This window comes from Aethalodelphis obliquidens, unplaced genomic scaffold (assembly GCF_003676395.1).
Source record: "Aethalodelphis obliquidens isolate GAN/ISIS:26980383/991018 unplaced genomic scaffold, ASM367639v1 scaffold24, whole genome shotgun sequence".
In the NCBI taxonomy this organism is placed as follows: domain Eukaryota; kingdom Metazoa; phylum Chordata; class Mammalia; order Artiodactyla; family Delphinidae; genus Aethalodelphis; species Aethalodelphis obliquidens.
The window spans coordinates 18765658-18781494 of NW_020837968.1; the positions used below are offsets into that span (position 1 = coordinate 18765658).

The 15837-nt window shown below is 38.5% G+C and overlaps 1 protein-coding gene and 1 pseudogene across 1 annotated transcript in view; both read right to left on the reverse strand.

Moving 5' to 3' along the window:
- Nucleotides 1-1741: 1741 nt before the first annotated feature.
- Nucleotides 1742-6064, reverse strand: LOC113628651 (uncharacterized; annotated as a pseudogene).
- ACBD3 (acyl-CoA binding domain containing 3) overlaps nucleotides 4176-15837 on the reverse strand; it is a 34269-nt gene continuing 22607 nt past the window's right edge. Inside the window, exons 6-8 of the mRNA XM_027122349.1 lie at nucleotides 12275-12461; nucleotides 10100-10384; nucleotides 4176-6314 (exon numbers count right to left, since the gene is read on the reverse strand). Coding sequence (XP_026978150.1) covers nucleotides 6103-6314; nucleotides 10100-10384; nucleotides 12275-12461 — 684 coding nt within the window. The 3' untranslated portion in view covers nucleotides 4176-6102. The remainder of the gene's footprint in view (nucleotides 6315-10099; nucleotides 10385-12274; nucleotides 12462-15837) is intronic.

Genomic DNA, 15837 nt, shown 5'->3' on the forward strand with positions numbered 1-15837 from the left:
CTAAGCCCGTGCGTGACAACTACTGAGCCTGTGCTCTAGAGCCTGCAAGCCACAAATACTGAGCTCGCGTGCCACAACTACTGACACCCGCATGCCTAGAGACCGTGCTCCACAACAAGAGAAGCCACCACAATGAGAAGCCTGTGCGCCACAACGAAGAGCAGCCCCTGCTCGCCACCAACTAGAGAAAGCCAGTGCACAGCAACGAAGCCAAAAATAAATAAATAAATTTATTTTAAAAAAAAAGGCATATGGAATGATAAACATAAAAATCAGAATAATGATTATCTTTGGGAGGAAGAAAGAGGATTGGTAATCAGGGAAAGGTACACAAGGCTCAAACTCTTTCATTAATGCTTTATTTAATTAGACAAGATCTGAAGCAAATAAGGCAAAATGGCAAATATGACCAAAGGGGGTGCTGGGTACATGAGTAGTCATGTTATGCTCTATACTTTAATGTACACTAGAATTATATCGTAATTGAAAATTAGAAAAAAAGATCAGAAGGAAAATTTCCAAATGATAACTATTATCTCCTAGTGGTAGGTTTACAATTTTATTCTTTTCACCTATGTATACTGTCTAAATCTTCTATAGTAAATGGGTATGGCTTTTATAATGGAAAAAAAATCAATGATTTTTTTTAAAATCAATATTTCAAAACTCACTTGGGGATTTCCCTGGTGGCGCACTGGTTAAGAATCCACCTGCCAACGCAGGGGACACGGGTTCGATCCCTGCTCCAGGAAGATCCCACATGCTGCAGAGCAACTAAGCCCGTGCGCCACAACTACTGAGCCCGCACAACACAACTACTGAAGCCCTTGCACCTAGAGCCCGTGCTCCACAACGAGAGAAGCCACTGCAGTGAGAAGCCCGCGCACTGCAATGAAGAGCAGCCCCTGCTCGCGCAACTAGAGAAAGCCCGCATGCAGCAACAAAGACCCAATGTAGCCAAAAATAAAATTAATTTAAAAAAATAAAATACTGTTAAAGAAAACCTCACCTGATAAATCCAAGTCTGCTCACTGTCCACTAGAATCCATTCCTTTTCATAATAAACACACTCACCCCTCTCCAAGTTCCAAGTTTTGGCTGTGCACAAGACTGCCCAGCTAGAGACGGCCGTGTAACTTAAGTACTTGTTAATGGAAAATGAAAAGAAATAGGGGTTTTCTCTTTAAAACGAGTCATGATCCCCTCCCCCCACCCTAGCTGAATCGGGAATGTAATCCCAGCAAGCCTGAGTCTAACCATGCACACAGAAACAATGTCCCCCAGGATGGTGGAGCAGTAACAGTTTAGGAATCTGGGGCTCTCAATCACTTCATCAAATACTGCAGCCCAGCTGCCCTGCAACACTTGCCTCCTTCGGCCTGTATGAGACAGCAACTATCTTATCTGAACTACTTTATTTTTGAGTCTCTGTTGTCCCAGATTAGCCAGTATTCTAATTAATTATGGCAGGAAAGACCACTTAAGGGGTGTATTTTCCATTTCTTCTACTGAAATTACCATTTAAGAACAAAGAACTATCCACCTTTCTTTAGAAAGGCAATCTAAACTACACTAAAAATCAGTGGCTGAAGCTCTACCAATTAATCTAGAAATTCAACACAGTATTGTAAATCCCAGCAAGATTTTTCATGAAATATCAATATGACACCCTAATGATTAAATTCATATGGAAGAAAGGTACAAAAATAGCCCAGAAAAAGTATCAAAAGAACAGAGGAGATTCACCTTGTATCAAAATATATTTTAAACCTACAGGTATTCAAAGCGTAGTATTAGCACATACATGGTCAAACAGATAAATGGAACAAAGTTCACAGACAAACTCATATATATATGGAAATAAGCAAAAGCCATAAAGGAAAAAACTGAATAAAATTGACAACACAGGTTATAACTTCTATGACCAAACAGACATATACACACACCAAAAACACCATAAACAAAATTAACAGACTAGCAATAAACTGGGAGAAAATACTTACATATAATGTATGCTAAGTATACGAACTATTTTTTTAAATGCTAATAAATCAATATAAAATTACCCAACTGAAAATAGGTAAAGGACATAAACAGGCAATTTATAGGAGAAGAAATACATATTAACAATAAAAATGGATGCTTAATCTTACTGGTTATCAGGGAAACACACAAAATGAAACTCCATTTTTCACCCATCAGATTAACCAAAACTTAAGTCTGATAATATCAAGTGTTAAAAGAGAAAAAAACAGTATTCTCAGACGCTACCCACCATAGTGTATTAGAGGGAAAATTAGTTCAGCCACTTTGGAGGACAATTAAAATTAAAAGTGCACAGAACTGGACTTCCCTGGCAGTCCAGTGGTTAAGACTCCGTGCTTCCAATACAGGGGGTGCAGGTTCAATCGGGGAACTGAGATCCCACATGCCATGTGATGCGGCCAAAAAAAAAAAAAGCACAGAACTTATCCAGCAATTCCACTATTCCACTACTTGGTATTACTCTTGAAAAAGTCATGCACATATGCAGAGACATATAAAAGAGTGTTCACTGGAACACCATTTATAAGAAAAAAACCAGAAGTAACCAAAAATGTTCACTAACAAAAACGGCCAAAGAGCCACTCCACAGAAGAACATAGAGCAGATTGAAAGAACACAGTAGACCCATACCTACTAACAGGAAATGTTCTCCAAAACGCAACCTGAAATTTTAAGTGCAAAATGCAGGCCTTTTGAAAAACATGTTTGTATTTCTGCATTTTGCCATGCCCCCCCAAAGTTATGTTACCTTCATACTGGATATATTTAAATTAATGATCTTAGAAAAGGGTAAAAATTGTTATAATTGTACAGATATGCCAATAAAGAAAGGTTAAAAAAAAATCGGCATTTGTAATCAAATTTGTACTTGCTCTTTTCAGAAACAGACCTGCAAATCACCAGTTCACCATAGGGTTGAACTAAGCAACCACACACAAGCTTTCAACACAGATGAGTTAACTGCTCAGTTTACACGTTTACCCCATGTTTGGACTGCCTGAGTCCAAATGCCAATGTCAGTTCTGAAAAAGTCAGCCACTTAGTTTTCTGTACTAAATTAAGTACCCTAATCAATTTGCAACTTACAAGTGACCTGTCAACTAATAAACACAGAGCTAGTGCTTACATCTCTAATTACAAAACAAATCAAGCAATATAATAAGCAACTGAAAAAATGCAATAAACTCAAAATAAGGGTGTTGAAAAGACAATAATCAACTTGGTCTTAAAAAACTTTCAATAAGAAAGTTGAGGAACCCTGGGCAAATGTATGGAGATTAAAGTCCAATATTTATTCATACACATTTTGAAAAGTTAGTGAATGGAAATGAAATTAGGATTTGTGCTACCCCAAGAATACATGCATACATTTTTAGGTTGCTGACAGAAGTGCTGAACTGAGAAGAAGCTGGGGACACAAACAAAGATGGCTTTGGCTATAGACTACTGCACTCTAAGTCCCAAGGAATTATTAGCAATCATTTGCTATTTTGAACTAACTGTTTCTTCTCTTCCATAAAGCAGATGGTCAAGACTCAGTAGCATGGTTTCTAAGATGTGCTCACACATCAACAACTCTCCTTAACTGTTGCATGATCTGCCTTCATGGTAGCAACAAACTATACAGAAAGGAAGAAAAAAAGATGGTAACTTCATCTAGCCTCTCCAAATTTCCAAAGGAGAAAAAAAAATTGATGTCCAAGTGACCGTGCATTTCAGTGGGGTCATTTTTAGAATGGTTTGTGGCACTCCACATCACACTGACTGGGGCATGCCTCTCATTGCTGCTTCCCAGGCGCCACAACTCAGGAGATATTTTAAAGGAGCATATTCCGTCTTCAAGGAACATGGTACACAAATGGTTTGGAAGGGGAAATACTTTTATAATGTCACTGTCAATAAGAAAAGTCAGCGCTTTCCCTTCCATCAAGAAGTCTGAAAAACTGTTAACCTATTTGAACAAACTAGGGTAATTCACAGCAGAAACGAAATAATTAGCCAGAAAGTTTGTTGTTGTTTAACTTTCTAAAACAGAAAAGATCATTTAAAACATTTCTTGTCCTACCCAAATGATGAAATACAGAACTAATGCTTCAAAGAGTAACTATATTAATGAAACATCAACAAGATACAGATAAACATTTTAATTGATTAAATATATTATTTTCAAGATCTTTTTGAAATCGCACTTGTAATATACTAACCAACAGCCAAAGGCAATAAAAAAGTTTAAAACCAAAAATGTTCTGACATGAACATGTGACAGGAATTGCCGCTATGTCAAGTAACATACACTGCTCCCAAGAACAATATTTTTGGAGGATAATTCATCTTAACATGTGCAAGGAAAAATCTGTAATCAAAGGCTGGAAGAAATATATATTAGTGCCTGCTTTTTAAAAGTTTATTTTACATTTTAAATACAGTGTTTTCTCATTAAAAAAAAAGCCAGGAAGTGCCTAACCCCAAGGTTTCTATACCATGTACACATGAGAGCTGATGGACAGCTTGACAAACCTTCTGGTGTAACAGTACGGACATCCATAAGCTGGGACTACTGAAATCAAAATTAAAAAACACACATTAAGCATCGCTTAGGAGAAAATAATCCAGTTTCTGAACAACCAAAAGAGAACAGAGTTAGATATGTACAAAACCAGGTATTGAAAAACAGAAAGAAATGCAGCACACAAAAAACAAACAGCCCCATATGTAGTGAATTGTATACACTGCAGCTAATCAATGGAAACCCTCCGACAAGAAGTGATTTGTGATTTGAAATTTTAAAAATCTAAGTATTTCAGTAATAACATATAATAACAGCATTATGTGTATATTGCCATCTTTGTGATTTTTCTATCTATACCACCCTCCCTTCTGAAAACAAGAATCTCCAGACGAGTCAATCACTCATACAAATTTGAGGCAATTAATCCATATTTGTTTTCAGTAAGGAAAACAAAGATGTACCTCTTTCCATCAATGAAGACATAATACAGATTAAAGCTATAAAAAAATTTAAGTACAGGCATACGCATTTCCAACTCTTTCTCGTAATTCCCAACTGGAATCATGTAGGGTGTATGCCTAAGTAGTATCAAATCAAAAGAAAACGGACTGTCTCTGGCAGTGATTTCCATATTAGTGCAATGTTATTCCCCATACACTGAGTTATATTTAAATGATTTTATATTTTTCAATTCAGTAGGTGTCATTTTAAGTTTACAAAATCCCTAACTAGATGCTTGTGTAGAACACAGTTTCAATTTGAGATGCTCTATAAAGCCAAATCAAGGCAAAAATGAATTACCTTTGCATTGCTACTGGTAGTTATGAATACCAGATTAAGAGAAAAGGGCCAAGAGTTTGTGGAGGCTTGCTAAGATGGATGTTTGAAGTGTTCTATGCATCTTGATACTTCAATTATCAATCAGGTTTGAACATTCTATATTAAGATTATTCAGAAAATAATTATCTGTAACATAACTCCGAACTAAATAGCTGCACCCAAAGCAAAAACAATCTGGGTCATTCGGAACAAGATCAAGTTGAGGCAATTTCTTTTTCTATTATAATCCGTGAGGTCTTAAGTTTTTAAGTTTTAAAAATGGTGACCTTCGATCAAAGTCAGATGTACCTCATGTAGACTATTAACAAAGGATTTCAACTCAGAGGGCACTGTAAAGGAACTAAGTGCTCTCATAAAACACAGAGCAGGCAGCAATGCACTAACCATCAGCCAAGTGGGGTCAATGCTGAGCTATTTTATTTCGGAGACTTTAAAAATTTAACATGTAGCTCATGTAACGTCAGTATCCACTTGTGACTCTGCTGGTCAGCACCAAAGGGCTGGATGAGTCTGAGGAGTCCCTTTAACCCCAAATTACTAATGCTCAAGAGTTTCAAGGAAATCCTGATTCCCAAGAAGAGTCACAAACCATCAGACCAAAATCAATAGGGTAAACACAGACTGCAATGCTCCACGAAAGTCAAAAGATATTTCCAAATTAAATGCCATCTTCTGCCCAACCCTAGACTCCAGACTCTGTAACATCTTTATCTAGTATAATAGACTCTGTAGTAGACCGATTTTGACCTCCACAAAGAGTAGGAGTTGTCAAACTTGAGGAGGTAGACTCCCCTCCCTGGATATTGGTGGCTGCCAGCATACACCTCTTCATGACAGTCCCGTCGGTACACAGGCACAATCTCGTCCAGTAGAGGCTTGTTGGCATTCTTTTTGGCTTTCTCTTCAGAACTGATGTTTTCTGTGAGAAAGAATAGAGACATGTCACTGTGAACAGATCCAGGAAAACCACATTTGCCTCAAGCATCTTAAACTCCATCCTTTCTTTGAGAAACTGCTCATTAGGAATTCTCTCAATCCATGCTACAACTTTCTGCAGGCAAACATGTGTTGATTCCTTCTATACCTGAGCAGCTGCTATGTGTACCAAGCACTGTCTGGGCCCTGGAAGTCCAGTGGCAAACATCTGGTGGTGGCAGCAGTCAGCATCCTCTCTCCCTCTCTGTACTCAGACCATTGCTCCTATTTCTGAGCCCCACTTTTTCCCATCCACATCCACTCAATTCCTAAATCTCCCAACAGGTGGAATCTCACTGATCTGAGTGAGACCACGGAAAATGTTACTCCAATCCTCCTCTTCTCAACAATATGAAAGTCCTCTCTTGTTTTAGGAAGGTGGGAAGGGAGCTTATGAGAACTATTATTTTCTATTTATCTGAAATATAAAGAGTAAAATGAGAAAGCCACACTAGAGAGGTAGACATTCACAGACACTCTGAAAATTCAATTATTTTCACTAGGCCTGTGAAACCCAGGGATGATCTCAGTGGCAAAAAATAAGCTCTGATTCTAGGTTTGCCCCAGTTAATAGTTTTCTGAACTGTAACGATATGAGGTTAGGAAAAAAAAAAATACCTGTAGAAACCTATAGGAATGAGAACTATGAACCAGTTTAAAAGTCTCAGTTTAACATATTAAATATAAACAGCCTCAAGGAAAATAGATCAAGGGAATACTCAGCATAGATTTTAAAAGATTTTCAGGTTTACAACATGACAGAATGAATTACAGAGACATGAGTCAATTATGTGACGCCTGTCAATGGGCCACTATTAGGAATTTAAACCAGGAAGGTCTAAGAAACTCTCACAGTCTAGAGGAGCTTAAGGAGACGTGGTGACTGTAATGTGGCATCCTGGATGGGATCCTGGAACATTAGGAAAAATTAAGGAAATGTGAATAAATATGGACTTTAGTTAATAACGTATCAATATTGGTCCATGAGCTATGATGAACATACCACAGTACAATGCAAGGTGTTAATAATAGGGGAAACTGGGTTGTCGGGTATATAGGAACTCTTTGTATTATCTTTCCAATACTTCTGTAAATCTGAACCTATTCTAAAATGAAAAGTTTATTTTAAAAAAGTAGATGAGGGCTTCCCTGGTGGTGCAGTGGTTGAGAGTCCGCCTGCCGATGCAGGGGACACGGGTTCGTGCCCTGGTCCGGGAAGATCCCACATGCCGTGGAGCGGCTGGGCCTGTGAGCCATGGCCGCTGAGCCTGCGCGTCCGGAGCTCGGCAACGGGAGAGGCCACAGCAGTGAGAGGCCCATGTACCGCAACAACAACAACAAAAAAAGTAGATGACACTTATAAACGGGCCGAAGTCAGATTTGCTTTATCACAGCAATACTACTTGAAAATTAAATGTCCTCCATTTGCAAATGCGAAATACAAGCCATTCAAATTATACACTATTGCCCGTAAGAATATCCATGAAACAGATTATCAGGCCCCACTAATTCAAGATCCAAATTTTGTTCAAAATCTATAAAACTAAAGGTTACTGGGATAGACGAACAATGCATCTTTCATCAATCTAAGCAAAGACTTGAGCCCTGGAAACAATCAAGTGGAGAACTACAGCAGGATGATGGATTACCATTATGTTTTCTTCAGAGAAAACAAACTCCTCCATCTTTCTACCTTTCAAGACCTAATGGAGAAAAACTAAAGCAACAAACAAAAAAACTGGACTCCTCTTCCATCTTAAACCAAGCTAAAAGGACCCCCCATAAAATAAAATATACAATGTGGATAAGACATGGTGGCACAGTAGCCTCCATAAGGAGGCATATGGCTAAAAGCCATTTGTGAGATAAATCTTCAAAAAGGAGACAGGCTCACTCTTAGGAAACAATCCTGGGGAGCAATAAATCCTCAGTGTTGCACTTTTTTTTTGTTTTTTTTTGGTTTTTTTTGGCCACACCACACAGCTTGCAGGATCTCAGTTCTCTGACCAGGAACTGAAAACCCGGGCCATGGTAGTAAAAGCCCGGAATCCTAACCACTAGGCCACCAGGGAACTCCCCTCACTGTTAATGTAGAGGTTTTAATGGGTTAGTTTTAGTTGCAAATCATTTTATGATTAGGAACAGCACAAGGATAGGTAATGCCATTTTCCATTTGAGGGCTATCATACATTAGAGCAAAGGTCAAGGATGTCTTACCTCTAGTCAGGCACTGGACCCCAGGCATTTTTACCAGTGCTCTTCCCAACAGCAATAACCCCAAAATGATAATCAGCTGAGGGCTCAGACTAGGAAGTAATCTCCTTTAAAAGCTACCTGGCTTACAAGCCAGGAGAAATATATTACCTCAACCCATTTCTTAACAGAGAATTCTTCTTACTATTCACAAAGTACAGTAATTTGCACATGCAACAAAAACTTCCCTTCCCTTGACAGGTATACACTAACATGTATAAAATAGATAATAAGAGCCTGCTGTATAAAAAATAAATAAAATTAAATTTAAAAAGAAAAAACACCAAACTTCCCTTCCCAAACATTTGCAAACCATCTGATTTTAATGAGTCCCCATGTGCATCAGAAAGGCTAGTAAATGGCTTAGTTACTGGTCCTGATGTTGCTGAGGGGCACTTAAGACAATGGTAGTGGCACCTGCCCTGCAATCTCAGGTCTCTCTCTCACCTTTTCTTTTTTTTTTTTCCTCATTCTTACATTTTTTTTCTTTCTGGTTCCGTTAGTAGTATTTATGGGCAATGCTTTACCTTGCCGGTGGTACTTAGAAATAAAGATTTGCTGAAAACAAAATGCCATGTAAGACAAAGTAGCTCCTAAATGACACTGGCCCATGTGTGTGTGTTGCCATACACGACCTTAAAGGGCCTAGACTGTCTTGGTGATGTAACTGAACTTGTATATCAAAAGCTGATTGAACTTTTAGCCCCCCTCCATGCACCTTCCAACAACTACCTCTTTAAACATATCCCAATGGAGTCTCTGTGATTACCAACACTCTTCAAGAATAAGCAGTTTGTTTACAAGTCACCTGAAAGGTTAGTTAGGGCCAGAACTGAAGGTGCTTTTCCATTCTCCCAGTCAGGGCACTCTTTCCATATTACTCTCAGTCAAGTTAACAAATACCTAAGTGCTTACTAGGTGTGTACAAAAGCCCTGCGTTCTAACCTTTCTGGATAACAAAACTGAAGAGACCATCTTCTCAATTAGTAAGCAATACATTTCACAACCCACTTCCTAGACCAAGATAGTTTAGACGGTCATTGGAAACACTCTATTTTGTCTAGTTAGAGAAAATAATCTTAGAAAAACAACCTAAAAAGCTGATATCAGAAATATAAATTTAAATAAATTCCAGAGTTGGCAGAATTTCTTGCTTGCTCTTCTAAAATTTTTCCAAATGGCCTTGCACACTTGGCTTTTCAACACACAAGGCTGGAAGTAAAACAGCATTCAGAAAGCGGTAAAATAAGCTGTCAAACAGACCTTCCTGGTGTTGAAAAAAATTCACGTTCAGGCCCCAGTCCCTTAAGAGGCTAGTTTCTCTCACAATCTTTTCAGCCCAATGTCCCACTAACGAAGCGACTGATTCCCGTCCAGGAAGTGTTAGTTAGGAAGCATATGGCTGGCTGACATCTGAACTGCTAGCATTTTTGCCAACACACAACCCAGCTACTAAATATGGACCAATGGCTCTACCTTCTTCCTCCTCGTCGTCATCGCTGGACTCACTGACATGCACGCTGACAGCAGTGTTTGGAGAGTCTGTCCATTCAAAATACACCCCAAACCCAATGTCATAATTGTCTGTAGCAAATTCCCAAAACAGGTATGATCCTTCTTCATGGGTGGGTACTCGAACAGTGACTACTTCTCCTCGGCCCACTGTAATCACAGAATCCGCATCCTGCCGAATCTTCTCTTTAAAGTCTTTGATCTGGGGTCGTGTCCACATGGATGGAGCTGCTATTACTGGAAGAGATTCTAAAGGCAACAGGAATTACAAAGGCTAAAGAGGATGAGCCTTCACCAGTAGGCAGCAACATCTGCACAGGATGACCTGCTCAGACACATGAGGGCACCAAGTGCAATCTGGTCTACCTTAGACTGAGGACTTTAAAAGCCTCCCCGTGGAAGTCTCCCCGCAAATTACTACATTTAACAATGCCACGGGTATTTAGAGGTCATCATACCACTTTCAGTAATAAATGCAATCCATAGTCTTAAGGAGGATTTTTCCCAACACTCTAATTGCATAAGGGCATGACCATGAAGAATGACCTTGGAAACTTCCTAGCTGGAGATAGGGAAACATGCTAACAAAGAAGAGAGATCTGGACTTGAAATAAATTCATTTTTGGATGTGAACAAAGAAAGCTGGGCTTTGACTTCAGTCTCTCTGTCAGAAAAAAGTCTTGACCTCAGAGTAAACCAAAGTTCTAGGGGAGGGGCTATTCTAAAAGAACTCAAAGAGAAAAACTTGGATAGGAATGGAACCGCTAGCGACTGAGTAAAAATGGGTGAAGTCTTGTTACTGAGCAGTATCTACGTGTACTCAACAGGTTTTCCAGAGTTATTCACAGAGCCTTTGACTAAAGATTCATTTGAAAATACTGGTGAACTCTTAATAGGAAAAAAAAGGGGGGGCTGTGTGAACCAAGGTATTTCAAGGTCTTTTCTGAAACTATTTTCTGTTACTTGTTCTAAAAAGAACAAGGAAGAACTCTGAAATCAACTTTCTTATGAACCACACCACCATCTCTGATCACCGTCACTGAAATGTTCTCTTCTTCCTCTTTACTTAGTGAACTCTTACTCTTGCTTCAGATCTCTCAGCTCAAGTGTCCCTTCCCCCCTCTCTAACTAGGTCATATCCCCCATATTATGTGCTCTCACATCATAATAGACCTTTCTCTCCAGCACAGTACCTACCATAGCCACAATGCTCATTTTATGTGTGTAATTTTGTTTCACCACTGTAGCCCAACAGTCAGAAAATCTTCAACCAATTGCTGAATGAATGAATGAGCTGTCCATGAAAAGGTAAGCAGACCTTTGAAAACCTAAATTCTTATTGGTAACATGGTACTTTTGTCTCAAAAATATATTGTAAATATATGGTAGCCAATCTACAAGATGGCCCCCAGTGATCCTCTCCTGTGGGTATTCATGTACTTGTAAGGTTACCACCCAAAATGCATCAGGACCAACAGAATATGGCAGAAGTACGGATGTATTACTTCCAAAGCTAGGGCATAAAAGACACTGACGCTTTTGCCTTGTTTTCCTTTGCATCATGTGCTCTGGGGGAAGCCAGCCACTGTGTTGAGATCACTCAAGCAGCCATTTGGAGAGGCTTCATGGGGCAAGGAATTGAGGCCCTCCTGCCAACGGCCAGCACGAACTTGCCAGTCATGGGAGGGAACCACTTTGGAAGCAGAGCCTCTAGTCCCAGTCAAGCCTTCACGTGACTGCAGTCCCAGCCGACATCTTGACTACAACCTCATGAGAGACCAGAGCCACCACCACTCAGCTAAGCAGCTTTCAAATTTCTGACCCACAGAAACCAAGAGAGATAATAAATGTTTATTATTTTAAGCTGCTAAATTCAGGTACAGTGTGTCACACAGCGACAGATAACCAATATATACAACAAGACAACCCAAAGTGTCCAAAGGACATCTGATTTGCTCTTCTAAACTATGCAAAGAGTCACCAGAAGCACCAGATTCAGACTAAAGAGTGAAAAAGAATTCAATTCTCACAAATATGTAATTGCTCTCAAAAGCTAATTAACCTGACTTCCTGACTTTTGCTTTTCATGAAGTCTGAATTACAGCATGTGGATGGAAGAGCACATATGCCAAACCATACCTTTTGGTCCATTCTCCAGGGCTTCTTCTGCAGCTTCTGGTTCAAGCTCTTTTTCAGAGTTGTCAGTGTGGGTTTTGGCCTGTCCATTCACTGACATCATATCACTTGGCGTAGTTGTATTCACTTTTGATGATGTAGGCAAAGAAGCCCCAGCTACTGCTACTTCCTGTTGTTTCTGTAATGCTGCCTATAAGTCAAGAAAAAGTGAAGATACACTGACCAGGAAGGCTAATAAACCGGACATTTGCCCTGAAATGCATTCTGACCCTATGTTTTTGCCCCATCAAGTAGCTCCAAGAAATTACTCATAAACTTTATCAGTTTTTACCCTATCTATAATGAATATTAGTATCACAATATCAAACTGATAGCTAAAAATGTCAAAATATTAACGTGGACAAAAAAACTGTAACTGAGGATCACATTTTTGTGACCTGAGGATCACTAGAAAAACTAACCAGGAAAAATTAAAGTAGGTAGAAATAATCAACCCAAAATAAAATTATTATAGGTAAAAACTGAACACAGTAACATCTGTTCTTAAAATTGATAAAAGAAAATCTTGATAAAATTCAGATACATAAAATTTGAATCAGAAAAATTAAACTTGGTAGAAATAAATGGTCACAGAAGAAAATTCATAAAGGCAGAAGCTATAACTGGTGAAACCTGATAAGGGCCCCCAAAGTAACCAACAAATCAAATATGGACAAAAGTAATCAATAAATTAAATCTTCACTGTAAACCATATACAGAAAAATTCTTATCACGATTAAACTACAAACTGTTAATCATGTAAAAAATATTGACCTAAAAATTAAACAGGCTTATAAAATGGAGTCTGAGGTCAAAAGACTTTCTTAATGAAAATTCATCACTGTTTACATAATTATGATTAAAATATGTATATTCATAAACATGAAATCAAAATGTCCTCTGAGTCAAAATGGAGAATAAAAACATCTTAAATCTCAAGGACAACTACTTTAGGACATTCCTCTCCTATCAAGATGAATAAATATTAATACTACTAGAAATGCCTAAGTATTACTTGAGTAACTTTTGGGGGAACTGTGAATTATAATGTACATATAGAAAAGTATACAAATCATAGATGTACAGCTTGATCAATTTTCATTAGCCAAACATACACATGTAACCAACGCCCAGATCAAGACATTACCTGTGGGTCTTCCCTGGTGGCGCAGTGGTTAAGAATTTGCCTGCCAATGCAGGGGACATGGGTTCGATCCCTGGTCCAGGAAGATCCCACATGCCGCGGAGCAATTAAGCCCGCGAACCACAACTACTGAGCCTGCCTGCTGCAACTACTGAAGCCTGCGCACCTAGAGCCCATGCTCTGCAACAAGAGAAGCCACGGCAATGAGAAGCCCGCGCACCACAAAGAAGAGTAGCCCCCGCTCGCCGCAACTAGAGAAAGCCCGCGCACAGCAACAAAGACCAAACTCAGCCAAAAAATAAATAAAATTAAAAAAAAAAAGATATTATCTGCATGTCAGAACCCTTCCTGGTACCCCTTTCCAGAAAGTCCCCCAAGGGTAACAACTATTCTAACTTGTAATATTACAGATTTGGCTTTGCCTTGTTTTTGAACTTCACATACATGAAATTGTACAATATATGCTCTTTTTTGTGTCTGGCTTCTTTTACTCACCATTTGTTTGTGAGGTTCATCACAAGTAATTATAACTATTTTGTTTGTTTGCATGTGACAGGATATGCCACTGTGAAAATACAAAATTTATTTATCCAATCTACTGTTGAGTGTTGGGGCATTTCAGTAACTTTTTAAACTAAAACACTAAGTTATAATAAGTAAGCATACATTTACAACAGTTAAAAAAACAAGAAAGAAAACATAGGGAAAAAAAGCCCTTATAATATAATTTCATGGTTTAGGGATAATGATATATTTTGGCATATCTGTATATACATTTCATTTAACATATCATTTACAAACCAGTTATTTAAACAGCAACGCCTCTCTCTGCTGCTAGTGCAGGTTGGCAAAACACTTAAGAGTTTAAAATACCTTCTTCCAAGGCCTAGATTCTCAGTAATTTCCACATCAGTTTTCTAAAAGAGTACCAGCTTCAAGAAAAAGGGCATATAACCAAAACAAGTCAGCACACTCAGAACATTCACTGCATGACAGGAAAGCAAAAAAAGCATTTCTGTTGATGATCAATTGGTCAGCTCAAATGGTCCCTCTCCATTTCAAGCCTTTCTTGAAACTCTCTAGCAGAATGAACAACTCCCTACCCCAGGATCCCACTGCCTATGAATATACATCTATTACATAAAATAGACTGTAATCATGTATTTACATAATCTCTCTTCTATACTCCAGGAAGTTTTTAAAAGAACAGAAAGGCACAGGAACAATGTAACAAACACCCATGTAACCACACCCCCAAATTAACAAGTGTTCCCATTTTGTTATTTTGCTCAGTATTTATATAAAAATTAACACTTTATGGGACTGAAGTTCCCCTTGCTCCTTCCCCAGTCCCTCTCCTTCTCTCTTTCCAGAGACAACCAATCAATTTGATAAACCTGAGTTTGTTCACTGCAATCTAAACTATGGCTTTCCAATTCTGTTTCAAAGATTTTTGGTTTTCCCCTATATGACTGACTTTGCTATGACTAAGTGATAGCAACCTATAAGCAGGACAATGTGTAATGAGCTAGCCTATTAAAAAATTATCTCAATGTCCATCAAAGAAGCAGGAAACAGGGAATGACATGCTAAAGTAGAAACAGGCTTTAGAGGACAGAAAAGAAATCCCTCCAAAATACCACTTATCTTGTAACTCTAGTTTGACATCCTTTTCCTCTTCTCATGGATTATACAAAACCTGCAGTGCCTTTTAGCTGCTCACTAAATGCTAAAGACTCAGGGGAAAACGTATTTTAGGTGAGGATATTAATTTTCAAGGAATTTAAAGAGCTTGGCAAAACAACAAAGATTACTTCACCTAACAAGAAATATGGAGCAACTATAATGCAACACTTCTTTTTTTTAAAAAAAAAAAACATTTTATTAAATTTACAGAGAAACATAGTTTGTTTTTTTTTGTTTTGTTTTGTTTTGTTTTATTTTGGCCATGCCGTGTGGCTTGCGGGATCTTTGTTCCCTGACCAGAGATTGAACCTGGGCCCCTGGCAGTGAAAGTGCCGAGTCCTAACCACTGGACCGCCAGGCAATTCCCTGCAACACTTTACTTCACTCAGGTATTTGGACAGGTAGTAACTGCTTTATAAGTGAAAATTAATTAAATACGTAAACTTAGCTACGTTAACTTTAAGGAGGCATTTTATGCCTCTGCAAGACGTAAAAAAATGAATGTAAAATCAGTTATCTTCCCTATGTACCAAATACTTTCACAGAGTAACTATTTTCTCATTTTATTCCTCTGATAGTCCTGTAAGGTTAACAAGACAAGTACCAGGATTTTATAGCCCATTCTTACTGACTGGGAGAAAAGGCGGAAAAATCAGAGCAATAGGTAACTTGTCTGAGATCAAACAAGATAATGGCG